Source organism: Marasmius oreades, chromosome 1 (genome assembly GCF_018924745.1).
Source record: "Marasmius oreades isolate 03SP1 chromosome 1, whole genome shotgun sequence".
Lineage (NCBI taxonomy): Eukaryota > Fungi > Basidiomycota > Agaricomycetes > Agaricales > Marasmiaceae > Marasmius > Marasmius oreades.
The window spans coordinates 4,629,879-4,655,400 of record NC_057323.1 but is presented as its reverse complement, the minus strand read 5'-3'; the positions used below and the strand labels follow the sequence as shown (position 1 = coordinate 4,655,400).

The 25,522-nt window shown below is 47.7% G+C and overlaps 12 protein-coding genes across 13 annotated transcripts; 6 read left to right on the top strand and 6 right to left on the bottom strand.

Moving 5' to 3' along the window:
- Positions 1-1,665: 1,665 nt before the first annotated feature.
- E1B28_001690 (uncharacterized protein) lies at positions 1,666-4,042 on the top strand. The gene is made up of 5 exons (XM_043147645.1): positions 1,666-1,745; positions 1,796-2,115; positions 2,172-2,505; positions 2,555-3,145; positions 3,197-4,042. Exons 2-5 carry the CDS (start codon positions 1,799-1,801, stop codon positions 3,848-3,850), a joined length of 1,896 nt encoding a protein of 631 aa, XP_043016359.1. The 5' UTR covers positions 1,666-1,745; positions 1,796-1,798; the 3' UTR covers positions 3,851-4,042.
- A 1-nt stretch (position 4,043) lies between these two features.
- On the top strand, positions 4,044-4,349 carry E1B28_001689 (uncharacterized protein; the record flags this gene model as incomplete). The annotated part of the gene is made up of 1 exon (XM_043147644.1): positions 4,044-4,349. One exon carries the CDS (start codon positions 4,044-4,046, stop codon positions 4,347-4,349), a length of 306 nt encoding a protein of 101 aa, XP_043016358.1.
- Positions 4,300-4,897, bottom strand: E1B28_001688 (uncharacterized protein). The gene is made up of 3 exons (XM_043147643.1): positions 4,788-4,897; positions 4,568-4,727; positions 4,300-4,508 (listed from the first exon to the last, which is right to left on the bottom strand). The coding sequence occupies exons 1-3, from the start codon at positions 4,788-4,790 to the stop codon at positions 4,471-4,473; spliced, it is 201 nt and encodes a 66-aa protein (XP_043016357.1). The 5' UTR covers positions 4,791-4,897; the 3' UTR covers positions 4,300-4,470.
- A 2,369-nt stretch (positions 4,898-7,266) lies between these two features.
- E1B28_001687 (uncharacterized protein) lies at positions 7,267-7,861 on the bottom strand (the record flags this gene model as incomplete). Its single annotated transcript, XM_043147642.1, has 5 exons — positions 7,267-7,310; positions 7,370-7,394; positions 7,455-7,552; positions 7,606-7,642; positions 7,700-7,861. 5 exons carry the CDS (start codon positions 7,859-7,861, stop codon positions 7,267-7,269), a joined length of 366 nt encoding a protein of 121 aa, XP_043016356.1.
- Positions 7,862-8,005: 144 nt separating this feature from the next.
- On the bottom strand, positions 8,006-9,564 carry E1B28_001686 (uncharacterized protein; the record flags this gene model as incomplete). Its single annotated transcript, XM_043147641.1, has 5 exons — positions 8,006-8,054; positions 8,107-8,319; positions 8,384-8,658; positions 8,711-8,944; positions 9,004-9,564. The coding sequence occupies 5 exons, from the start codon at positions 9,562-9,564 to the stop codon at positions 8,006-8,008; spliced, it is 1,332 nt and encodes a 443-aa protein (XP_043016355.1).
- A 93-nt stretch (positions 9,565-9,657) lies between these two features.
- E1B28_001685 (uncharacterized protein) lies at positions 9,658-11,368 on the top strand. The gene is made up of 3 exons (XM_043160710.1): positions 9,658-10,334; positions 10,388-11,018; positions 11,085-11,368. The coding sequence occupies exons 1-3, from the start codon at positions 9,694-9,696 to the stop codon at positions 11,235-11,237; spliced, it is 1,425 nt and encodes a 474-aa protein (XP_043016354.1). The 5' UTR covers positions 9,658-9,693; the 3' UTR covers positions 11,238-11,368.
- Positions 11,369-11,632: 264 nt separating this feature from the next.
- Positions 11,633-13,080, top strand: E1B28_001684 (uncharacterized protein; the record flags this gene model as incomplete). The annotated part of the gene is made up of 10 exons (XM_043147640.1): positions 11,633-11,641; positions 11,691-11,801; positions 11,861-11,989; positions 12,046-12,202; positions 12,255-12,338; positions 12,395-12,414; positions 12,477-12,553; positions 12,615-12,732; positions 12,786-12,899; positions 12,961-13,080. 10 exons carry the CDS (start codon positions 11,633-11,635, stop codon positions 13,078-13,080), a joined length of 939 nt encoding a protein of 312 aa, XP_043016353.1.
- Positions 13,081-13,139: 59 nt separating this feature from the next.
- On the top strand, positions 13,140-13,822 carry E1B28_001683 (uncharacterized protein; the record flags this gene model as incomplete). Its single annotated transcript, XM_043147639.1, has 4 exons — positions 13,140-13,206; positions 13,268-13,374; positions 13,439-13,575; positions 13,645-13,822. 4 exons carry the CDS (start codon positions 13,140-13,142, stop codon positions 13,820-13,822), a joined length of 489 nt encoding a protein of 162 aa, XP_043016352.1.
- E1B28_001682 (uncharacterized protein) lies at positions 13,768-14,872 on the bottom strand. Of its 2 annotated transcripts, XM_043147637.1 has the most exons (6): positions 14,626-14,766; positions 14,453-14,560; positions 14,335-14,378; positions 14,212-14,252; positions 13,909-14,148; positions 13,768-13,849 (listed from the first exon to the last, which is right to left on the bottom strand). In XM_043147637.1, exons 1-5 carry the CDS (start codon positions 14,675-14,677, stop codon positions 13,926-13,928), a joined length of 468 nt encoding a protein of 155 aa, XP_043016350.1. In that variant the 5' UTR covers positions 14,678-14,766; the 3' UTR covers positions 13,768-13,849; positions 13,909-13,925. The 2 variants fall into 2 exon arrangements, with proteins under 2 accessions (XP_043016350.1, XP_043016351.1); XM_043147638.1 differs by lacking the exon at positions 13,768-13,849 and having other exon boundaries at positions 13,854-14,148; positions 14,626-14,872.
- A 128-nt stretch (positions 14,873-15,000) lies between these two features.
- Positions 15,001-17,020, bottom strand: E1B28_001681 (uncharacterized protein). The gene is made up of 5 exons (XM_043147636.1): positions 16,121-17,020; positions 15,688-16,069; positions 15,537-15,627; positions 15,307-15,481; positions 15,001-15,249 (listed from the first exon to the last, which is right to left on the bottom strand). Exons 1-5 carry the CDS (start codon positions 16,862-16,864, stop codon positions 15,112-15,114), a joined length of 1,530 nt encoding a protein of 509 aa, XP_043016349.1. The 5' UTR covers positions 16,865-17,020; the 3' UTR covers positions 15,001-15,111.
- Positions 17,021-17,213: 193 nt separating this feature from the next.
- Positions 17,214-20,678, bottom strand: E1B28_001680 (uncharacterized protein). The gene is made up of 14 exons (XM_043147635.1): positions 20,358-20,678; positions 20,271-20,301; positions 20,140-20,216; positions 20,003-20,085; positions 19,862-19,941; positions 19,566-19,807; positions 19,164-19,506; positions 18,898-19,090; positions 18,812-18,839; positions 18,294-18,735; positions 18,210-18,228; positions 17,985-18,149; positions 17,644-17,915; positions 17,214-17,569 (listed from the first exon to the last, which is right to left on the bottom strand). The coding sequence occupies exons 1-14, from the start codon at positions 20,421-20,423 to the stop codon at positions 17,292-17,294; spliced, it is 2,319 nt and encodes a 772-aa protein (XP_043016348.1). The 5' UTR covers positions 20,424-20,678; the 3' UTR covers positions 17,214-17,291.
- A 3,103-nt stretch (positions 20,679-23,781) lies between these two features.
- E1B28_001679 (uncharacterized protein) lies at positions 23,782-25,214 on the top strand (the record flags this gene model as incomplete). The annotated part of the gene is made up of 6 exons (XM_043147634.1): positions 23,782-23,852; positions 23,904-24,275; positions 24,334-24,388; positions 24,447-24,531; positions 24,588-25,054; positions 25,108-25,214. 6 exons carry the CDS (start codon positions 23,782-23,784, stop codon positions 25,171-25,173), a joined length of 1,116 nt encoding a protein of 371 aa, XP_043016347.1. The 3' UTR covers positions 25,174-25,214.
- Between the last annotated feature and the right edge of the window lie 308 nt (positions 25,215-25,522).

Below are 25,522 nucleotides of genomic sequence, written 5' to 3'. Positions count from 1 at the left end.
CACCGCCCGAAAATCAATCTTGCGAGCTTGACGAGACAAGAATGAGCAGCCAAGGTTCTTGAGGTACATGAATGTAAAATCGACCATACCTCCTCTACAGACGACAAATAGAATGACTCCCAACGTCCAAACACCTATTGGGCTTTGCTTTGCTAGCTTTTCGCTTCTTGAGTCTACGTCCTGAAAATTTCATGTACAGAATTCAGGCTATTCAAACCGCCATCCATTCGTCCCTTCCAACAGCAAAAAGCACTCATTTCCTTCCAACTATTGTGTTCTGGGAGTGAGAACGAAGGCTACGAAGAGCGAGAAGATTTGCTCACGATGCATTCTCAGTTGCAGCCTAACCCTACTACTCAATCAACGACCCCCCAAACCTTCCAATTTTGCCTCAGGATTGTACTCAACAACCCACAGAGACAGAGATTATTTACGAGGTGAAAATTGATTCAGGACTTGCCATCAAGTTCTCATCGACCAACATTTGAGGTGCGTCCGGTCACCACATGGCGTCTTCTTAGTAGTGGGATTATCAGGTCTGCTATCCGCCGTTTTTTGTTTCTCCCTCTGTCGCTTCTTTACTGCTTTGGTCTGCTTGATACCGCATAGTTGAAATGGAGTGTTGGAGGTGCATCTGGTGCGTTCTCAGATATTCGACGCTTGCTAACATTCCAGAGGTTGCATCCGGTATGAGGGGGCCTGGTCTTTCAGGGAGCACATCGTTTATCGCCGAGAGTAGCCTTGCTGATAACTTTGACTGTCTCTTCCTGCGGCCAAGATCTTCGAAGCTCGAGCCGACGTCGTCGTGGGGGTCTAGAGTGTTCCAATCCATGCTGGAGTCTGCTTCGGGAACGTTGAAAAGAGTCCATTGGGAAAGACGTTAGTGGAGGTGACGGTGCGTGAAGCGATGGGGACGAAGCACCAATTGGTTGTGTCATTGGTAATGACTTGAATCAACGCACATTAGCTTATCATACAGAGGAACAGGGCAAGGAATACCCCTCACCATAGCCATTGGCGACAATAAATGTCTTTGCCTCCTGTCCCCACCCTCCCTATCTCTTCCTCCCAGTCGCTCGTAGCGCCGTCCTGATCTAAGTTCACTATCCACGTCCGAGAATTCCACACGCCGTCACTTCCCAAACGACGATTTCAAGTTGCCTAAAGTATTTGCAATGTCAAGTGCAGGTCCTTCGATGATAGTTGAGGCGATATTCGGTTGTAGCGAACTCGTCGGTGAATTCCTGAGGCACGAGCCAAATTAAATCAGAGAGAAAATGGAGAGTCTATAAGTATAGTACAACGTAAATACGAAGCAACGCACCTTACGATTGACAGCTGCACTCGCAAAAAATGTCGGGGAAAAAATCAGGTGAATGTATCCGAAGAGGTGAACAACCGGGGTGACGTCAATCACCAGAAAGAGAGATGTGCTAAGATTTGGCTAAAATCTACGTTACGCTATCCGACCATCCTCTATTTCTTCCCCGCTCCCTCTGCACGCAATGAGGCCTGAATTCCAGAAGAAAATCATCGATGCCTTGACCATCGAGCTCGGAGCTACTTCAGAAAAGACTATTAATATAGGTGACCTGCGACGCAATGGCATAAAGCCACTCATATTGAAGCAGTTTCACTTCGTACACGATGATGATGTCCGTGAGGGGGGGGAGGAGGAGAAGAAGAAGATATTGGCGGACTGGGGCATCGACATTGATGGGAAGATCAAGATACCCAGCTCAAAAGTGCGCATATATTTACTTGAATATGTCTGGCTCTAACCCAGACGCCATAGACCATGCGAGATATCCTTGCACTCAAAGAAAGACCCGAAGGCTGGGGGGAGCTCCGTTGCAAGCAAGCTATCTGGCAGGCAAACGAGATTGAGAACTCGGTCGACCCCGATTTCGAACATCTGACTGTGGTCGACTACGACGTAACATCCGCCGCGCCTGCGAACTTTCGAGACATTAATATTCTCCCACCACGCGTGCTTTCTCTCTTGTGGGACATTACTCTCGATCCGGAATGGATCCACTGGCCTCAGGAATTCCAGGTTCGCCGCATACTGAGTTGTATTGTCTCCGGTGATAATCGGTTCTTCATCCCTGCGAAGTAGCTACCTCCAGTTTCATCACTTTTCCTTTTGCTGAAAGTGGCTTGAATGACAGACAATCATCCGGAAACATCACCGTCAAAGTCCATGTACCGGCAAAAGAATGCATAAAACAATATTCGCCTTTCCCCGACGCGCAAGTACGCGTCAAACTCGGCGACGATGAAAAGTTGCTGGTAAACTGGTTAGAGGTGGATTCTGCGGCTAAGGGCGCGGACAGGTGCAAAATGTTACTGCTCCTCAATTCACTGGCGAAATGCTTCAGTCTAGTCCCCAACCGCATCGAAACGATACTATTAGTTGCTGTTTATATCAACTACGACCGCAACATCTTCAAATCCACCGAAATTACTATCTTTCAGGTTCCACCCTCCAACGACAACGGTCCAGTAGGTCCATGAGTTGTGGATGTTGATGGTGTATTGATGAATGTTCAAGGTCCAGACCTTCCAGTATGAGACAGCAAAGGGACCCGACGGAGCTTCCGATTTTCTAAACGTCATGTTTAATTTACTAAGTCGCATCGGTAGCTGTGTCAGCAGACAACCGAAGCTATTCGCCACCGTTCAGGCCAGTGTTACCGGAGCCAAGCCCGTAATCACCGCCCAAGCCAGTGGTGCACTCACTCAGACCGCAAAATCTTCCAAACACCCGACGACCCGCTCGGATGACGGAGGCAGTGGCGGTGCAGGTGACGTTGGAGGCAGTGGAACTAGTGGTGCAGGTGGAGGTCACTACCCAACCGGAGATGGGGGTGATCGTCACCCTCCAGGAGGCGGAGGTCAAGCTGATCCGGACTCCAAATCATCAAAGCGTCGTCGGCTTAACGAACCTGATGTGGACAGGTGTGATATGGCTGCGCAGTTGCCAGCCTGGGTGCCCCTCTCGCCCTCATCAGTAGCCAGCGCCACGTTGTCCGATGGCGGGTTGGGAGAAGACGATGACACAATCTACCGTCTCAACTCACGCTCCCTAACATCTGCACTACAAGAGATCGTCAACAGACTAACTCTTCCCAAGCTCGGAGGGGTATTCCTTTCCCTTTCCTCATGTGTACTTCCATTGATGCTTTGTTCGCAGATATTACGTCTTCATCGATCCGAAGATGATGCCAGGCCATTTGCAATGGCGAAACTTGCTTCCGGAAAGGAGGTTAACCACACGGCGCATCTAGAAGCAATTCCTGGAACCGTGAAGATCCTCTCGCATCATCCCGTGATGCGTGCGAAGGACACCAATATCTTGTTCACCTACTATGCTGGTCCCGATCTTCGGTGGTACTGCAGCACCTACCAGTACTTATCCTCTAAAGTACCACACCCCCTTCGGGTAGCCAAGGACCTCCTTGCAACGATCCAGGCTGTACATGATGCAGGCTTGGTACACCTTGACATTAAACCTGCAAACATTTGCATACCGGATGGCGTTCTGAGCAGTCCTGGTGCTGTTCTTATTGACTTTGGATCTTCACAACGCATTCCTGGTCGTGTCCGTTACCCATTCGGGACCGTTGGATGGCTTGCCCCAGAAGTTGAATCCCAACAAGAAGTTGTTGATTTATGTTTGGTAGACGTGTGGGCTACTGGGAAGGTGCTTCTTTACATGCACCAATTTCTTCCTCTGGAACCTGAGGTCGATGGGATTTTCTTACTCAAGGAGGTTGGTGAGGCTTTGAGTGCGCCAACACCTACGGAAAGGATCTCACTGGTTGCAGCCACAGAGTTGCTAGGTTGATCCCTTTTGCAATGCTTTCCTTTCTCATAACCCACTTAGCTGGCCATGTTGTGTCATCCTCCTGATATGTCCTATTCTCATGTCTTGACTTGGGCTGTGTTACTCGACTCCTTGTACTCCTATGCAGTGTATAATGTATCTACATCCTGTCACCGTAATTGAATTTCGGAAATGCAACTTTTACAGACTTGGAATGGAGCTCTCTGATATTTATGAAGTCGGGACAGTCTTGTCACTAGTCAGGGTTGTGAGGTTTGCTGAGGTCGATGAACTCAAGCTTGGAGAAAGTGTAGACGATGAGGAAGCGTTTGGAGATACAGAAGAAGGCTTTGATGGGTTAATAGATGTTCAACATGCAGACAATATCGACGTGGATTTGTCTATGAGGGCTCCTATACTTTGTCTTTCCGGAACCGACATGTTTGAGGACGAAGCGCACGTAGATGGTTGTGGTCACGGTATTCCTCGGGATGTGTGGGGAACATTCAGTGTTACTTGAATAAAGGGTGATGAAATCTGATATACAATGGGGTCCCCTGGGGTCCATAACGTTGACCAGGTAGCTGATCCAGTATTGCGAAAGCGATAAGTAATACCACCCTCCTCTCTCGGGTATCGCATCACCGCACGAAAATCAATCTTGCGAGCTCGAATAATGCTGGCAAGGCAAGAATGATCAGCCGAGGTTGAGGTACATAAATGTAAAATCGACCATACCTCCTCCACAGACGACAAAGAGAATGACTCCCAGAGTCCAAGCACCTATTGGGCTTTGCTTTGCTAGCTTTTCGCTTCTTGACTGATGTGTTGGTTTCTTGCCTGCCCGTGCATCTTTGGCAAACTTGGCGTTTCGCTGACGCATTTCGAATTCGGTAGGCTAGGTAGCGATCGTATTGAGGACGACAGTGTAAGGCTATGTGTAGATCGATAAACCTACCATATTGACTGGTATTTAATGTTTGAGAACGAGAGAAATTTAGTTGGTGGAAGTGAAGAGTAGAGGAACAGGTGGTGGAGGAGTTGGCGCTAATCTCGCGACACGACTACGGTTACCGAAAAAGGTATCTAGCCACGTCTAGAGTCTCCACGCGCTTCCATTCAGTGATGAACTATTGCCACTCAAATGGATGGACCTGTTAGCTGGGTATTTTGCCCCTTGTCGAACGTGCTAGATTCAACGGACAACGATTTCTGCCACTCCGATTTATCGAGAAACTATATTCACGGGATTTAGCACAACCAACTGGGCATATATATATGTTCAGACGCCTCCAAGCTTTTCGATTGACTCGGATACATGCGGGGGATAATCACACGGCGAGGCGCGCCTTGTTTCCAACTTCAAGCTTCATCAATCACATATTGGGCTTGTACGCCAGTCTCGTTGGCCAACGCTGGGAATGCAATCGTTTCCTACTGGTGTCTGTGTCCCGGTCCCAGCTTCGAACCCATGAGGTCTCAAGATCTAAAGTCGCGCATTGAACCACTCTAGCATTTTATTGCCTCGATTGACTGATGTTTCTGTCAGAATCCAATCACATACTATATCCGCGATACCGAGGGGCCTCGCAAGGCGTTAAACTGAAACCTCTCGTTGTTCCCAGCGCCATCAAGTGTCAGAGATCTTGCAGAGGACACTCGTCTTTGACTACACTCAATCTATCAATTGGATATAAATTAATTCAATGGTTGGTTGTTCAGCGGAACCGTACTAGTCCGGTCTCGATAACAGGGTATCCGAACTAAAATATGAAGGGTCCATGTGGTTCAAGCCTTGAGTCATGTATAGAATAAAGGCAGGATCAAGTCTAGGTGCGTGAAGTATAATTTTTGTTGATCATTCTTCTTTTTCATCAAGAAGCGCCAAAGTCATCCAGGTCTACTGGCCCTGCATTTTTGAATTTTGGGTTCATCAAGACGGTTCAAGCACTATTCAACACTTTGACGAATCTGCCGAGTTTTCGAATTCTACTTTGACTGCTATGCACGGTTGGTCGCAAATTCGGTTGACCAAGGGCCCCGGTTGAATGCTTTGTGATATGAGATATGAATGCCATTAAGCATCCCTGATTCAAGTATCCATGATTCATGTTCCGCTGGGGGATGCTTGACTAGCTTAACTTCTCCGGGTAAGGAAGTCTCGTGTCTCGCAATATTTACAACGATTTCCATTTCCGGACTAAAAGCGCCTTCCTATCTAGGCCACTTCCTTATACTTGCCAGAGATGGAATTTTAGGTGGATTTGGATTTTAGGCCAATATAAATACTGGCGGGCTTGGAGGGCAGAACAGCAACGGGACGTTTCGACCTTCCTGCACTGAACACGCGGATACACCTTTATCATCACAAACCCATACGCGCTGTTTGACAGGGTGTAATCATTCACCTTAATTGTGTCAAGAACAATAAGACTGTTCTACCTCATATAGCCCGGGAATCTTACTGATTTCCCCAGCTGGCTCCTTCTCCCATTCCATCACACCGCATCATCACTGAGGCCTAACCGTTTCCACTTCATCTTTAACGACCCTCTTTCGTTTCCTCACCTATCTCAAATACCCGCTTTAATCATCCATGTCTTCCTACACATTCAACCCACCTTCCAGTCCAACGTACGGCTTCTTCCCCACTGGGATCACCTCTCCTAATGCCTTCACGTCGTTTCACCAATCCCCCCGCGATACTCATACGATGTACGCCGCGGCCTTCAAACCGTCCTCATCACACCCGGGCTACCCCCATCCATCACAGGCGACAGTCCAGCCGCTACAGGGATCGCTTTCCAAGAACTTTAGGTCAAGAAAGTGAACCGATCACTTTCCCCTCCCTTTTCACTTCATGCGTGCTTTAACGACTACCTTATGCCGCCGCCACAAGATTTGATATGATTCGTGACGAAGCTCTACCATGAAGGACGACGTTTTGGCCGTACGGGAAGGTGATGGAAGAGTTCTGTCGTCGACGTATTCATGACTATTTGTGGACATAAACCCGTGTTGATCACCGGTATACCTCCATCCCTTTCTCTCCATTTGCTCCCTTGCTTTCACTTGCAGAATCATCTCGTTTTCTAATTTCATCATCATTACTTACACGTATATCGCATCCAGCATAGAAATATCTCCCTTTCTGTATTTTAGGTATTGCTCCTTGTTGTATTTCCACATCAGCATCAGTTATGAGTTGGGTTTGTTCTTTCTGTTTTTGTACCGGTACATAGTCTCGCAGGATAATTGTATTTTCTGCCTTTTGTGCCCGCCTTATTTGAATTGTTTGTGACAGCCTTAGGGGTGTATGAGTGACATGTACATGAAGACACAATTGAGAGGAATATGAAAGACAAAAGAGGCGGGAGTAGTACAAACTCAAACTGACTCAACAGTCCATCAGAACTAAATCCGATTCCTTCGAATTCCTATGATTCTTTGAATTGCATCATGAAATTGGTGATCGCCGCCACTACGACGCAGAAATCAGTAACGGATATGTGTAGAAGTCAAAGCATCTCAGAGACGGACCCAAGAGTGCGAGGACTACAAACGTCTAATAGTAAAACGAATGAACAAAAAACCCTCCTCGGCAAGAACCATTAATCAAGCTTACAGGTCCTGTCCTATCCGTGAATACTTCCTCGCCACCCATCCTTATCGCCGTTACACGAGACTGGTATACGTCAAGGTAATAGACCATACCCAATATCGCTACGAATCATCGTATGCAGTGTATCAGACCACAAGGGAAACGGATTACCCACATAAAACGGCGATTATGGTAGCAAGTATTAGAGCTTCCTTGTTGACACGGTAAGCTGGAGACCACAAAGAGAAAGGAGAAGTAATCTTCATTACTTTGTCGCCAAAGTTCAACAAACCAAGCGAGATCCCTGCTAGCAAAACCAAGAGATACATGTAGGAGAGGAACGTTCTCTCATTTGCGAAAATCAGCTTCGCCTCCGTAGAGGCAGTGTCAAGTTCCACCTCCTCCTCTCCGGTAGAGTGAGGATGGGACATTGAGTTGTCCTAGAGAGAAGTGGGATCAAGAAACGTGCGTCTCTTTTGGAGAATCAAAACTCGAGGATGAGAAAACATCGGGGACAATGGAGCAGTTAAAGATAGACTACACGGCAATAATCCCTTTACATGAGATCACAAGTGTCATGACACAGCGGTGCTTTTCTGAACCGGTGATCGTCGAGAAGTCGAACTAAGATAGGTAGAAGTCAGTTGCGAAGAAATAGGATAAATTCGAGACCCACATATCGGTTGTAATCTTCCCTTTTTTGAGACGCAGCGGTTTTATTTCCACGAGCGCTGGAGACGGTGGAGCGTCTGGTTCTGGTCCAAACGTTATGGACAGCCCAGCTTCCACGTAATCGGAGAAGGCTTTATCCGATCTTATTCTGGACTCGATACGGTGGATAGCTCGACTCGCGTGCACCATGTCTGAGAAAGTGATATGCATCGCACGACTAGCCACACACAGTACAAACATTCAACGACCGGAACCGAACGTAGACCAAAAAAGAGACTCGCCTTTCAGGCTTCCATGCCGTGTGATAAGGCTCTCCAAATGCCTTGAAATCTTCTCGGACGCGGTCTTGCGAGAACCGCTGATAATCGTCGATATCGGTCAAGACGACAGTTCTTGTAGCACCCAGTTGAGCTGCGTCTGAAACACGTTTCGACTTAGCATCCGTATTCCCATGTGCCATTGCTTCGATTTTCTCCATCCCCGGTTCTCGTATATAATTTGAGGCGGCAGCATCAAGATATCGTGATGCAGCTTCATGGCTGTAGAATGTGATGGCCTACGTTTTATGAGTTTACGACTCGAATGCAGAGGGGTAAAGGACTGCGTACATAGGATCCCTCGCCGACTTTGAATATGTTACGAAAACGGCCAAGTTCAGGCTGTAAGAGGAAAATCGCTCCGGTTATGCCCATGTCCACGGGAAGATTCCTGACAAGCACCCGATCGTATAGACCATCCCGCTTTTTGTGATGGGAAAACAGGATGAAATCGCAAGGGTCGTAAGAGGCGAAAGATATTCCTGCTTTGGCGAACGCCCGGTCTTCAGACCAGTGCTGTTTAGCCTGCGAAAAGAATTAGGACAATGCGGTTGGAGAGTCACAATGAATCGTCATGCACGCACCGTCATCGCTGATTCTATGCTGTAGAAATATACACGAAACAGAACGCTCCTTCCCCGACTTTGTACGTCCAGTGCGCCATATTTACCAAATTTGCGGGCGTCCGTGAAAATCTTTTCTTTGATAGCTTCAATATCGACATTGGACGCCTGGAATCCAATTACTAGTACGCGATTGGCGTTCTGGTCACTAATGCCTGCAACTAGCTTTACGGGTAGAGGTTTTGGCTTTCCCATTCGGACAGGAGCTGGTTGCCCGTCCACTCGCCCGGATCTCAGAGACAAACTGCCGGCCTTGAATCTCTCGTAGACGGATAATGCAGGCTGCGGGTGAAGAAAGCTGAGATAAACCCGTTGATTGTGGGGGTCGTAATCAAGCTCCTCTACTGTGCCTTCTTTTATACGGCGCAGAAGAGTTGAAGTAGGTCTGAAACCTCTCGGTAAGTCTTCAATGACGACGGTACGAGAGGTCGGGGGAGTTTGAGGAGTAGTAGAGAGTGTGCTATTGAAGCGTTTATCAAAAAGAAAGCATTGCCGTGCGACGCGATGGTTCATCCATCTCATCGTCCAGCGGGGTGATGGTGGTCAAGAAGACGCAAAGGCCGGTTATCTCGGCCCGCCATCCCGAAAGTCCAGGACAGGGAACTTTTCCCTCATCTCTTCTCCGTCCGTCCTTGCTCATCGTCCTTGACGATGGCTCCATTGGTAGCATCCGCGAGCTCGTCATCTAGTGCGGTGAACACTGCATACTCTCTCTCTCTTCTCTCGGAGTATACCCATACCCTCGACTCCCTTCCCATAGATCTCTCCCGCAATTTTGCAGACCTACGAGAGCTCGATGCAGTCCTCTCTTCTTCGATGACATCCATTACAGCTAAAATCACCAGCCTGACTCAAATGATTGAGAAAGGTACTGGGTTGAAGGAAGAACGCTTATGGCTTCTGACGGAAATTGCTGAAGAGGCTCAGAGGCTCAAACATGGGGATGAGGACAAGATTCGAGTTGCTTGTCAAGCAGCCGACAATCTCAAAGCCCACACCGCATATCTTCGGTCATTATCAGACCTTGTCCCAGAGTTCGATGCAACGACACTCAACAGACACACTGCATACCCCCATGTTGCCGCCAAGTCGTACATGCCAGTCGCGTTGCTCGAACACGGGAGGCGACGAAGAGCTGCCTATGGCTCATTGTTAACAAGCGCAACAGACCCAAGTCCAGCGAAGAGAAAGCGGGTTATCAAAGATGATGATGGGGACGGTAGGACACCCAGGAAGGAGAGAATTTCCGAAGCTACATTGTCTCGGCCTCGGAACGGGGCTCGTGCAAAAAAGTGCGTACTTCTTTTTTCTTTCCTTGATCAATGAAGTTCAAATGCTGTTTTAGAACGGACCGCGGAGCTTCACCCGCCGAATCAACCCTTTCCGTCACCTCTCATAACGTACCCCCACCGTCTCAACATCAAGGGTCATCATCGCGAGGACCATCTCAGCTTGATGCGCCTCGAGTAGCCAATGGAAACAGCTCGCACGCCTCGGCCAACAAACGAGCTCGTTCATCTGCGTATCGTGGTACAAGTCCTTCTCAGAACGACCAACTTCCTAATGGCACGTCGTATGGGCAACAAACACCCAATCATATCAATTCCCATTCTAACAACTCTCGCCGAGAAGCCTACCATCTACCTCCATCTTCTTCACATCCATCTCTTCCTCTTCCCTACGCAAACGGATTTGGTCACTCAATACCACACCCACCCCTACCTAGCGTTGTTAACGATTGGAATGCATCGAGAAACCAGCTAGAAGGTCCAGGAATGCCCGCGAGGAATGGCGCTGGCTATGCAGGCCTCACTGCGATACCCCCCGTCACGAATGGGATAGCATCAGAACCCCCGAACGAACCAGATGATGGCGAAGCTGATCCGGAAACGGATGACAAACCATACTGTTTCTGCAATCGTGTTAGTTTCGGAGAAATGATTGCGTGTGATAGCAAAGATTGTGAAATTGAATGGGTGCGCAGATTCCTTTTTGTATGCCTGTTTTTCCAGATTATCGAACCTGACCCTACCTCTGTTTAGTTCCACCTGAATTGCGTTGCTCTTGAGGCAGTCCCTACGGGTACTTGGTTTTGCGATACATGTAAGAACAAGAAGAATAACAAGAGATCAGGTAGAGGGGGCAAGAGGCGTGCTGGAGGCAATCGTGGTGGAAGGGGGACTGCTGGCGCTTGATACGTAGTTTTTTCCCTTTTTCCATTTCTGCTGTATTTTATTTCTTACTTACATGTTAATAATTCTGCTGGGCTCGCTGTTGTGTAGTATGTATTATCGTTCTTCTTGCAATACTTTTTCGACTCCTATTCTCGACGCGTACGATCAGCAATCAGCATAGCATCCAGAGAGGCGCCGGCTGGCAAGCGCTAAACGTTCCAGCACGTGCGCCGGCGTAGCCGGCAACCGGTTATCGACCTGCCCGACTTATACTATGACAGTAACATCCATCACGACGTTTCGATGAACCTTCTTTGGTGTGTTCTACTATGATGGAAAAAACTCTCAATCTTTTTATTCTCCTGTTTGCAGCTGCATGGATCTTATTACCCATATGGAATCGATATCGTTTGTGGATGGCTAAGGCATGGTTGCTTAGGTTGACTTTCACGCGCTGCTGAGGATGTTGAATAGTTGAACGAAATCCCTACGGTTGGCGATAACAGCTACTATCTGCCTTCCTACATCTCTGGGCTCCGAAATTTGCGCAGGGTGAGTGCTATCATCAAGGAAGGGTACGAGAAAGTACGTCAGCATTCGAATTTTGCAACTATTGCTCTTGACTTCTTATCATCATTGCATAGTATCCAGGAAGAGCTTTCAAGATACCGCTACCAGATAGATGGCTGGTGGTGATTTCAGGCCCGGATATGCTCGAGGATATACGCAAGGCTACAGATGAGCAGCTTTCATTGAGAGCGGCGTTCCAAGACGTAAGCAGTCTGTTTCAGGTATAGGTTGAAGACATTCTTATCAATATCCTATCTAGTTCCTTCACACTGAACTCTTCTTTGGAAGACAAACCCGCGTCGACCCCTACCATGTTTTCATTTTCAAAAACACCCTCACAAGGAGTATAGGACCAAAATTTAGCGACATGTACGAAGAAATGGTGGCTGCGTTCGAAGGGATTCCTATGACTCGTGGTGAGTCCGCAGTCTTCCAATTGCAGCAAACGTGGCCAATTGATCTCATCAGACTGGACCAAAATACCGGTGCTGAAGAAGGTATTACCTATCGTTTGTAGGACTAGCAATCGCGTGTTTGTTGGGGCTCCGTTATGTGCGTACCAGTGAGGTTGGAAGTCCGTGCGGTTTTACATCTCCTTCAAACTATAGGCCGTAGCGAGGATTGGTTGGTATGCTTACAACGCTTGCTTAGTGTCCAGAAAGGACATCTTGGAAACTGTCCTCCCTTTAGGCTCTCAACATCGAGTACACAACCAAAGTATTCTCTAGAGCAATGATGCTCAACCTCCTTCCTAAATTATTGCAACCGTGGGTGACATTTTGTCCTAGTAGAACCTAAACAATTCTAATTCTGGAAGGCCGCATGTAGGGTCGTGGGTCGGTTGATAAGCCCTCTTCCTGCATGTGTCCGACGTGCCGAAAAGCACCTGGTTCCTGTCATCCTCGAGCGTTTAGAGGCAGAAGACAAAACGTACGGCGACTGCCCGGTATTACACATGTTTTTGGAAAGACCGGAATCTCTGCTCAATCGATGCTGCAGGATGATCTCCTCACCTGGCTCATTCAAGGTGCTCAAGGTGTTCAAGAGCGGCTCAAGCCGGGAAATCTCGTTCGTCGTATGCTGAACGCGAATTTTGCAGCTGTTCACACAACGGTAAGAACAAGCCTTGAGCATGCATTTCCTTGCTAACCTGTGCGGCAAATTTCTTTTGAAGAGCAATGTGAGAAGCCGAGTAACATATACCGAATCTTTAATGTTGAACATTGACACGTCCTACCTCCAAAGGCCTTCTCTAGAGCACTCGTTCATCTCGTGGTCTACCCAGAATACATAGAACCTCTGCGGCAAGAGGTGGAACAGATCATTGAGCAAGATGGGTGGACCAAAGCGGCAATGGGAAAGATGCGAAAGCTAGATAGCTTCTTGAAAGAGTCTCATCGGGTTTCTAGCTCTGGCGCTTGTGAGTTCAAGCTGTTTATTCTTGTTTTCTGTTGTGTCGATGAATATACACTCTATCCAAGTCGGTGTGTTCCGTAAACCCACGAAAGACTTTATTTTCTCAAATGGAGTCTTGGTTCCCGCTGGAACGTTTATGGTAACAGCTCCTTTCGCATCGGCCTTCGACGAGGTAAAGCATGAAATCCTCGAGATAGTCGAAATATACGCGATTGCTGACAGAAATACGGAAATAGAAGAACTATCTCAACCCATCCGAATTTGATGGATTCCGGTTCTATCGTATGAGGGAAAAGGAAGGGGAAAGTCTTAAACATCAAATGGTGACACCCGAATTGACCTTCGTCAACTTTGGGCTTGGTAGCCATGCCTGGTACGCACTGTCTTGTCAATCCCCCTTCAGGAGCCTTTGGTTGAGGTTCTGTCGCGTTCTATTCTAAAGTCCTGGACGTTTCTTTGCCGTGAACGAGCTCAAAGCACTGGTGTCCCATACCTTACTGAACTACGATATCAAATTGGACGAGAAAGACAATAAGCTGGAACGCAATGATTTCTCCGGTCATGCGATTGCCTCCAGGCGTGTGGAGATCCTTTTCCGAAAACGTGCAGCGGCGTTGTGACCGTAGTGCACTGTGCAATCTTAAATACTGTACAATATTCGATACATCTTTATCAATTTAGCCTTGAATCGCAGCAGTTTACTTACTACCAACTCGGATATCGTTAGGGAATTCTCGGAAGCTCGAGCTGTTCCGGACCAAAGCTATCTGGAAGTAACTCATCAACAGAAGTGAGCCGAACCCCGCCCTTGGAATACCCCTCCTTTCCTTCCTTCTCGTTGTTTGGATAGTTGCTCGGGACTAGTAATATAGGCATATCTAGACCGCAAAATTCGCGTATCACTTGACGGCACATTCCACAGGGTGATATCGTAGATGGGACATCGCTGATGAACAGCTCGTGAGTCCTCTATCGACTGCGGGAGGTAGCAATAGAGAATAACGCTCACGTAACGACAGCAAGAGCCGCAAACGACTTTATGCCTTCGCTCTGTAGCATTCGCTCAGTTCATCTTCACGGACCGAACAAGGACGACGGGGCTTGGGGATCACCACGAAGTTTCTCGACTTACCACAGCTTTCACGATAGCAGTCCGCTCTGCACATATGGTTCCACCTGTGATCGATCCCCTGAGTGACCAAGTCCTGTCTACGGCTTTATCGAGCACATATATAGCCCCATACACGCACCGTATGAAGCATTCTCAATATTAGCTCCCTTGACTATAGATCCATCAGCAGTAAGGAAAGCAGCACCGACGCGAAACTTCGAGTATGGACTATAAGAAAACTCCTTCGCTATTGGAGGGCAAGAGAGATAAGTAGCAGTGTGTTCAAGCCATGAACCGAAAGAATAATATTACCTTCGAATGCTGCCTTGATTATTGCTTCCCGATCCTGGTCTGATAAAGTCATCGTGGTCGTGGTTTGGAAAGAAGCGAGCGCAGATTGCAAGTTGGCTCCGCAGTGGTACGGCCTGCGCGCGAGTGTAACGCAATCAGAATCGCTAGCGTCAGGCCGGATCTCTTCCACAGTCATAATAGCGGCAGTATCACCCACAAACCAACAATCCCCTCGCCTTTTACTAGGGGATTCCGTGGGGGTGGTACGGTCAACGCCGCATTGCTAATCTTTGGGCTTAACTCTCTTCGAGAGCTATAATTTATTATCTTTTTTTCTTCAATGAACGTCCAGATAGATAAGCATCCCCGCAAACTTTGAGAGTTCTGAAATGTTTGCATTTCAATATTTTTGAGTTTATTTATTCCTCTTCGATTATAGGGACCCGTAGAATCCCGACAAAGATATTTACAATAAAAGGTGGTACTGTATCCTCTAAATAAATGGTTCTATAGAAGGAGATAAAGTAGAGTCAGAAACCCGACCAACATTAGCATTGGTCGGTGTCGAAGTGATTTCTCCTCAGGAGACCACCATCGAATCTCTGACCATATAAGTGGAAGGACAACGACTGATGCAGTCCATATCTGTCAGAACAAGCCGGTCAGAAAGTCAGACTCTTTAGCGTGAAAGTTCAAACATACCACCACGATGGACTTGAAAGCAAGATAAGGATATTCCACTATTGATGGCGCGACTAATTTTGGTTTGTTATCCTTACGAAGTTGCACAGGCCGTGGGTGGGCAAACATAACCCATATCGAATAGAAAGCGACAGCGAAGAAGTGATATATGAGGAGTGTAGGTGACGGGGTAATCCTGCGGCAGGAAGAGTCAGAATTTCCGTTTTCAAGTATAATCAAAAACAACTCACGCGGAAAGTAGAGAAACGGGTCCATTGATACATTCACCACCGAGTTCAAAGTACTTGAAACAGCCAGTTCGAAGGATAGCGAGTTCTGGCTCTAGATTAGAAGGCGGGGTTCAGTACGAACAGATGGAAGGAGCGGAAACTCTAGAAATACCATTTGCACCGAACAGGTCATATAAGGCGACACTCAGGATATTCACCGTGGACGCAAGGGGTTTCCGTCTCCAGTGCCAACAATCAAGAACACCCTTCATCTCGTCCCAATCCTTGAGGTCTTTAACCTCTCGAAGCAAATCCCGAAGGATGACTGCGTCACTAAAAGCAACCGTCATTCCACCACCAGTGAGTGGATGTCGCATGTTCCATGCGTCACCAACAAGAATAACACCTTGTTTGGAGAATCTGGGATTACCTTGTTTGACGGCAGGTAAGAAGGAATTCGGCATGCGCCTTAGACGGTCATTTTTGACTGCTTCGAGGGCAGCAATATGGACACAGCTCGGAAGTTCGGGTATCACGCTGTTCAGGAGGTGAGCCTGGATTGAAGTTAGCATCCACGCTCAAAAAGGCAGATGAAGTGAAGATACCTTCATGTCGGAAGGTAGGGGCTCCCTGACGTCGACAAGCATTCGCGTTTCGCCTGTGCCAATCTGGTATAAGAGGGCGGGCCCGTTGCTCGCTGTCAGACATACAGTCCCGTGTTGTGGAATAGGAAGTTGGACATCCTTGAGAATCAGACCAACGAAATGACTTTTTGTGACGGGTTTGAGAGCTCGCTGGTCCATAACCTGAGTTCGGAAGTTCGAGAAGCATCCGTCGGCAATGACCACTAAGTCGGCATAGAATTCCATCTTCTCCACTTCTTTTTCCTGTCCAACCTTCCTCGAACCAGAGACACCAATAACCCTTCCCGTTCCCTTTGCATCACATTGAAGTAGTCCATTTACGGTTACTTCAATGACCTCTACCCCTTTCGCCCGTTGCGCAGCTGCTCGCAAGTTCATGATGAATCTTCCATGATGTAGGCCTCGACCGCGATGGCCATTGGGATAAGGAATATGAACGAAACCGCCGTCCTTCACGACGCAATAACCCCCAAGGTGTATCGAATCAATATTTTCCACACAAGACTCAAGTCCCAACTGCTCCAGTGCAGCCACACCTCCTGGTTGAAGTAGCTCCCCAACGATACGGTCAGGCTCGTCTAGAGATCTTTCTAGAAGGCCGATTCGAAGAGGCTTTTCTCGCGGAATAGTCGAGAGGGCATGGGCGAGAGCACAACCAGCGATACCCGCACCTACAATCAGGACGTCGTATGAGGAGGAATGCATAACGGAGAACGTCCGAAAGGTAATGGAAAGACAAGAGTTGGATAGTCTTTGGGATGGTATGTGTTAAAGCGAGACATTTTTTTGGTGGAACCACTTTACATCTTGCCATATTTGGTAATCGCATAAATTATGAGCGCGCGCCAAATTTCAAAGCGCCGTCAGACTTCTCTTCAACTATTAAGTTACTAATCAACTGGATTGCAAACAGGACTGCATGCATATGGCTCAGGTGGCCGAGTGAAACTAAGCGTGGTCCATCATGAATCGGTGGAACTGACGGTTTGGCCGTGCTAATCATTCTTGATGATCACCACCATCCACCACCATCTGTCCTGGTATCCGTAAACAACCGGGAATCAAATATATTGTTCATCTGTCATAAACTGAGCTGATACTTATCCAACTCATAAGAAGGTTTAAACAAGATTTAAAAGTCCGAAATACCCAACGTCGTTTGTCCTCCCTTCGAAAGGTTCAATCGAACCACCTTGTCCTTGTATCTCACATTAGCTGCGGTCCCCGATGTGCTCTTGAACACAGCGTTCTCCAATTTGCCACCGCTCCAAGTCATATCGACCGTGAACCCGCCTCTGACCCTAAAGCCCTTCACGCTCCCCGAAGCCCAAGCAGACGGTATAGCGGGCAAGAGGTGGACCTCCCCATTATGACTTTGGAGAATCATTTCCGCAACAGCGTTCGCACCACCTACGAGAAGAAGAAAAAAGAGAGGGCGAACATCAACCTGTTGCCTGCACAAAGAAAAACCAGTAATTGCTCACCAAAGTTTGCATCGATCTGGAACACGAGGTTGGCGGACCACAAATTGTCATACGAGTAGAGGCTCAACAGCCTCTTCATGAAATAATACGCCTTCTCCCCATCCAACAACCGCGCGTAACAGTTCGCTCTCCAGGCAGTTGGCCATCCGTTAAATGAATCACCCCGGCCATTCAACGTAACATTGGCGATTTGTGCGAGGGTGGTGTTTAAGCGTGGGTCGATTTGAGCGGAGGGGAACAGGGGATATAAGTTACTGATGTGAGCGTCGGAGCTGCAATAAACAAGATATCAGACGATTAGCAGACGACATGAGAGACCGGTAGAGCGAGATCATACACACCCCTTTGAATTGTAATCTCGACCCCATTCCTGAATTTGACCTTTCGAATTGATGCGTATTGGCATGAGCCGTCTCATGGTAGACGTTAAGTTTGCTGAAAAATCCCCATCGACACCCAGCAGGGTAGCAAATTCAACGGTATGGTTGAACAAGTCTCGAAGGAGTCTGCCAGTTTGTGCAAAAGAGTGAAACCGTTGAAAGTGAGAGCAGTGGGGAGCCACTTACGAATTGTCGATTGTCGATCCTAATAATTAAAGCATGAAATTGTTAAGTACGTCGGACGAAACAGATACCAGAGCAGTGCATTACCGTAGCTTAACGACACCTGAGTGCCATTGTAAGTTCCAATCCCACTCTCAGGGCTCATACTTGGATTCGTCACGAGATACTGTTGAGGTTCAACGTTCTTCGGCGCAACAACTAATAAATCTAGGTAAAATTCGCATAGGTCTTTCATCAGGGGGTAGGCGAAGTTCTTGACCCAGTCGACATTGTCTGGCTCAAATTTGTAGTGTTCGTACACATTTAGCATTAACCACGCTGGAGCCATAGGCCACATCCCGTAATACGCAGCATCGATTGGGGCGGAATCTCGCCAGATACCCGTGTTGTGGTGGCCTATCCAACCTCGTGTGATGTTGTATTCCTCAAGAGCGGTAACTTTTCCCCGTTCAGCCAGCTCGGAGATGAGATTCCAGAGAGGATCGAGGGTTTCCGCGATGTTGAGAGGCTCTGAGAGCCACGAGTTCATCTGGATCAACAAGAATTACACAGTTAGAAGCCAGAATCAGGTATTGTTCATGGCAGACTCGGAAGTTCGCACTCACTTGTTGATTGATGTTCAACGTGTACTTGCTTCCGGAGGGCTAGAATCAGGCTCTGATTATTGGACGAGAATGAGGATGATCCTGACCTTCCCCATTCGGGATTAGTTTCTTGGTTCCAAATTCCCTGAAGATTGGAAGGTTCTGTCTTCCTAGACGAGGCGATTCCCAGGTATCTCCCATACTGAGCATAGAGAGCGAACAGATCCGCGTCTGCATCAGCGCCGCCAGGGAGGGTCCTCCGAATGTCGGTTGGTAGATAGGTGGATTTCGTGGGTGTTCCTTTGGAAAAGACGCATAGCTTGTTAGTACAAAGTTGAAATAGGATGAGATCTTTGGATTTCAACCCTCTCACCTAAAGTAATATCAACCCTCCCAAACAACCCCGAATGATCCTCCACATGTGCGTCTCTCAATTCCTGCCAGGTCTTGTTCCTCACCGCAGCTAACGTTCCCGAAACTTTCGCTTCAGGATTGCCTGAGATATCGTTATACCGGACATAGTTCGTATCAATGGCAATTCTTATGACAGCCTCGTTTGCACCGGCGACAACGAGAGTATCTCCATTTCCTCCAGGTTGAACTGAACCGCCGACAACTGAGATTTCTGCGCGGGCAAGAAACGTGATAGAAACGGGAAGTGTGTGCTTCACTCCACGCCCTGTTAGAGTCAATGAATTTCCGCTTGCAGAGAATGCCTTTCGAGGGAATGTCAGTTATAGGGCATGAAGAGCTCTAAGCAAGGAAGCGAGCCCACAGGTGTATCCATGGGTGTGGTAAACTTGGCTTCGAATCCTACTTTCCCGGTAACATTGGCGGAGATCTTCATAACAATCACGTTGTCGGGGTGACTGGCGAATGAGGTTCGGGTGAATTGAACACCATCTCGTGTTGTGTAGGTCGTAGTCGCAATAGCAGTTGCAAGGTCCAACGTGTGATTATAGGCAGTAATAGAGGACGTTGTGACAGACGGGAATGCCAAGGTCAAGTTCCCGGCAGCTGTCAGAGGTATATATAAGCGAACGGGTATGAAGCGTTGAAAGGTGGCGGTACTTTGGAAGACTTGTTGACTGATCGGATTGGCCATACAACTGGCATCAACGGTATTTTGTGCGGTAGCGAGATCATCGTTCCTGTATAGAATCTCGTGAATAACAAAAATGGACGATCATTCATATTGAACCTTGAACTCACCATATTGCTTCCCGAACGCTTGGAAGTGCCCGCGGGCAATTCTTGTTATTGGGATCATTCATAGAGCCAGACCAGATGTGATCCTGTTTATCATCAGGTGTCAAAAAAAAGAAGGAGGTAGTAGCATAGAGAGAGACCTCGTTGAGGACTAAGACTTCATTAGGGACCTGCCCAAATACTTCAGCACCGAGACGCCCATTTCCAATTGGAATGACTAGACAAGCTGAGCGTCAGCTATTACTTATACTGAAAGAGTGGAGCAACACACTCGTGGTTTTGTTAAACCACATCGTCGTGGCCTGTACGAACAGATATTTTAAGTGAATGCGAAACATACGAACTTACTTGAACTTACCGCTTGGACTTGAACATGGGCCAAACATGTCAGCGCTATGGCCAGCTTTAATGGTTTAAAGCCCATATTCGGTGCGTCAGAGCTCGGTCAAGCTAGTACACATATGCCATATACTTATACTTATACTAGGAGCGGGAACCTCGGATGGTACTAGGTCTGCTGAGGTGTGGCTCGAAATAGGATGTCGGTTGGCTGAAAGGACCGTGTGCTTCAAGGTATCATGAGCCATAATGATCTGAAGGTCTTCTCTTCTATCAGGTCCCAAGCTCCAAGCTCCAAGTTTTGCGATTGTCAGTGGTTTTTCCGAGAAGATGGTAGCGCGTGGAATTTCGGAATTTCCCACAGCTGTCGTCACGCGCGGCAGTCACCGGCAGTTTTCCTGAGAAAATGAAACAAACAGCCAAATACCTCGCCTCAGCTACTCCAACCATTCCTGGCTGACAAGCCCCCAACGATACGATCTGGCTTGTCTATCTTTACGTAGATGCTGATTCTGCCAGTACCAGTGCCCGCCAGTGCCCCCAACGACTCAGACAAGGAGGTCATTCGGAGTACAAGCGCTAATTGTGAAAGGGAAAGAAAACTCTGCGGGACGTGCGACTTGTTATCTTAAGCTAGATTCCGACTTGAAAACGTTATAATTGACCATCACTGTCAGATATCCAGTTACACAACTAAGTACTTTGAAACCGGTAGGAAGACCACGACATCTAGATTCTGTCTAGTGGCTGTCCCCCCGAAACCCGTCTAATTGATCGTCAAACCAGTGGAAGTCCCGCCGACTTCAGTGCGTCCGTCTTTGTCGTAAGTGATGAAGGCCAGAATGTTCCAGCCGATAGCTCCAGTATCGGAAACGGGGGGAACCTGATCAAGATTGAGCGATCCATTCAACGTCTTTATCTCATCAACGAAACTCAGTGACGTCCCGGATAAGGACTTTGTCGGTAGCTCCGTAGCTATTGCGTGACAGGAGGTAATAAGGTGTAGGCCTCTCCTGAGTAATTTGTCCTTGAAGGTAAAGGTCGACAAATTTAGGCTGGAATCTGGCGGCGGTGGAATTGTAGGTTATTTCAATCGTCTGCCAGTGAAATCGGGTTGAGCACAGGAACACCAATATCTAACAAGAGATGGACTTGCCTGACCAGAGGACACGGTGGATGGATTGACGTTAACAATACCGAAGCGTGCAGCCTCCGATTGAGCAACAGTGAAGCCGAAAGTGGCGGCGGCGGCGAGAGTAGCGAAGAAGCGCATTGTGTACTGAAGAAGATGTTTGAACTGAATCTAACTGCTAACGGTCTCGGTGTTGGATGTTTATTGACCTCAGAGTAGTAGCGTCCTTATATAGTACCCTTGCCTTCTGTTGACGGCGGTCACTTCCCTTCTCGAATGTGAAAAAAGACCGAATCATTATGATGATTTCTAAACGAGTCCTCACCCCGGACTCCCTGTAGCGCTCGGAAGAGATGTGTGCGGCATTTTGCGACGCACTGGATAAGATATTCTCCGTTCAAGTTTCAAGTCAGCACACCCTGCGGCGGGGATGGTGATTCGTGTGGGGTGGCGCTCACTTAGTTGAGCCATGGATATTGCTTCGTCGTCGGCGTACTTCGACCGGCGGGATACCCGGGATCGTTATCGGCGTAGATACTACTAAGTAGTATTTTCTCTAGACGGTTCGAGCACAAGCCCCCCGTTGAGGCCGAAAGTATAAGTATTCATATATATCGAGCAATATGCATTCACAGGACAACCGATAGCGTCGCCTGTAACTCTCGCACCACTTCAGTTCGTTGGTCTACTTTGGTCGTATACTCCTTATTTTTCCTCAACGGTTTGAAAAGGACCCCGTCTCGCGGTCTGATGTGTCGGAGCCCAGTGGAGCTACCCACATCTACATCAGACAAGACACGGTGTGTAGTGAACTGGGGATGCGAAAAGACACCACCGGAAGTGTCTAGAACAGCACTAGAAGCGTATGTGGATATTCGAATGTTCAAATTTGCGCAATGCCGAAGTGGCTCAGAAACAGGGCTTAAAAAGACAAACCGAGCAATAAGTTGGAATGCTCTGGGGAGTCATTAGACAACAGGGCTCGAGCGTGGACCGAGGACGGCTTGACATACTGGGAGTAAGCATCGAGAAGAACAGCAAGCAGTATCGATGAGTTCCTGGGAGTGTTAGAGTTGTTACAACGCCATTATCGTGCAAATGCTGTTCATAGGTTTCGTCAGTACGAGAAGTCTTATCCATAGCTTCGGGAGGTATATTTAACCTGGCTGCGCCAGTCGTGACGGAATAGATCGCCTGGTTATTCGATCCTCAGTTCTTGTCTAGCGCATTAATTCAATAGACTTACAATTCGACGCAGATGTGATTCGCCCTGGAAGCAGGGGATATAATCAGAATTATTCTAATCTGGGAGATACTATCCCAGAAATTCGTTCACGTACTTGACAATTTCCGATCTTCTACTAGCAAGAAGGTCCTGGTGAACTGGGCAGCGTCGGGGCGTTGCGCTCTGTAAACAACTCGTCAAATCGACAAATGACAATCTCGAGAACACTGACACAAAAAAGCATCGAGTCTTTTATATCTGATTAGCACCAAAAATATCCGCGAAGAATATCGGAGAGAGCTACATAGTTGTATGAGGTTGTATGCCTGGTCAAATAGTAATCCCAAGGTAGGAGTGGACGGTGCGCACCCTCTTGGCCACAAGAGCAAATGAGCTGCGAGTTGTCAATGGATTATTTCTACAGAAGAACAGCCATAAGAAGGACATACTATGAAACTGAGAATGATCCATTTTCTATCAGCCACTGTCAAAACCAATCAGACAAGGAAAACCTGTCTCTGAATAAAACAACGACTCACGCTTCCAAATGCGTCACACATAAAAACTGATCAAAGTGGCCAAAGAAAACGTTACGGTATGAACTTTTGGACGGGAAAAGTCATGAAACCCTGTGATAGTGGTAGGCTTGTGTTGTGCAGTTAAATCAAAGGAAACAATTATTATCCATACCGTCGGGATCGCCATTCCCTATGACAGTTAAATCAAGGAGCACGTGGAAAACTTGATTCCGGTCCATAGCACAAAAGGTCAACTTTACCTGAAGAATATATGTGCAAACGAAAGCACGCACGGGTTCAGGATGACTACTTCCTAAGCGCGATGGAACGCGACTTTCACAGTGCACGTACTAGGTGGTTCAGGACAAGACGCTCAGGTTGCCCAAACAGGCATTCATTGAACGCGTCTTGCAAGTGTCTTTCCCAAACCTCGACCAACATTTCGCCCATCTCAAAGCTCGTACTCACCAGAGCTTTAAACTCAACCTTTCCAATCAATTGTATTCGACTATTACGCGTTCCCGAATCTTTACGCACGTTCCATACGACGTTATCCGTACAAAGCACGATGGCAAAAAAGAAGAGCCTTGCTTTTTACTCTGTTCGATTTGGTCGAATCCCAGGAATCTACATGACTTGGTTGGTCATAGGTTATCTGTTGCTGCTGATATGTTTCTTACGCGCCCCTAGGGACGAATGTAAACCTCAAGTGGAGGGTTTTACCGGTGCCAAATTCAAGAAATTCGCGACTCAGGAGGAGGCTGAGCAATTCCTTCGTGTTGGATCTGGCAGTGTCCTGGAAATGGTAGCTTCCGACGCTGCGAATTCTACATCGGCAACTCCTACCGCGGACTCCACGTCCACAATTACTTCCAAGAAGCGCACTTTGGAACTTGACCATGGAAGTGGTGAGTCTGCGCCCAAGAAGCAGAGAGTGCCTTCCAGAAACGAGGTTGAAGATGAAGAGGACTCGGTCGTATACAGCGATGGGGCCTGCAAGGGTAACGGCAAAGATGGCTCGGTCGCTGGCGTAGGAGTCTGGTGGGGGCATGGTGATCCTCGGTGCGTCTCGGTCGTTTTTCGATCTCGACAGGTTCTCTCAGTTTTCATTCCTGCGCAGTAACATTGCCGAACGCTGTCCCGGAGAACAGACCAACAATCGCGCAGAGTTGATTGTTTGTACTGGCTCGAGTCTTCTGTTTAAGCTGTCCGAATTAACAAGGGAACGGACAGGCTATTGCTCGAGTCCTTGAAACCACTCCGATCAATGCTAAACGCCGCCTCGTCATCAAGACAGATTCAAACTACTCCATCCAGTGTATGTTATCTATGCACCTTGACAAATGCCATATTAGCGTTCAACGGCCATTCTAGGTTTTGACTCGTGGCTACACAATTGGCGCAACAACAACTGGAAGAAATCCGGAGGGGACCCTGTCAAGAACGCTCCACTCATTCGATATATTGCCACTTTGCTTGAAGGTCGAATATCATTGGGTCAGAAGGTCAGACTGGTGTATGTGAAGGGGCATGCCGGCATCGAAGGAAACGAAGGTGCCGACTATTTGGCGAATCTCGGTACTCTATCGGGGCCCGTGGAGGAACGAAGCTGGCCTGAGGAAGAGATGCGATATCGAGTAACACTTAAGGCTATGTCAGAGGATGCGAAAGGGGACTCTGCGCGTAAGAAGACTACGGATCTGGAGGTCGAATATACCGAGGCGGCACCTGATATCACGGAAGATGGTACTACAAAGCCAAAGGTAGTTGGTGATTTGGGGGATACAAGTGCACCTTCACCTGTGGATTCAATCAAAAACCCTCCCGAGCTCGATCATGAAGTAAGTTCGCACTCCCCTTATATTCCCTTCCATGTGTCTCATCATTGACTAAGGATCTTGCTAAATATGCGGAGGCATGGGTGGACGATGACGATCTATCGGACGATTTGAAGGATTAAACTTGGAACAAAAATGCTTCTGGATAGCAATGTAAACAGCCATTCATAAACGTTTCAGAGAATATCCTACTTTAGTAGCTTTATTGGAGAATTAGGATTACGGATAGCGTAATGGATGGGGAACGGATACAAGAGCAGTAAAGATCTTAATACATTCAGATCTTCCAGCGCGTTGTTTACATCTCGTCGTCAGAATCGTCAATAGTCAGGTCATAGTGATTTTGTGCCCACTCCTCTTGTAAAACTTTCCGCAATTCTCTGCCGAGGGCGATCGAAAGTGGGAAAGGCACAGCGTTACCAATTTCACGGTGCTAGAGGGCAGATCAGCCAGAATCAAGGTGGACTTGGG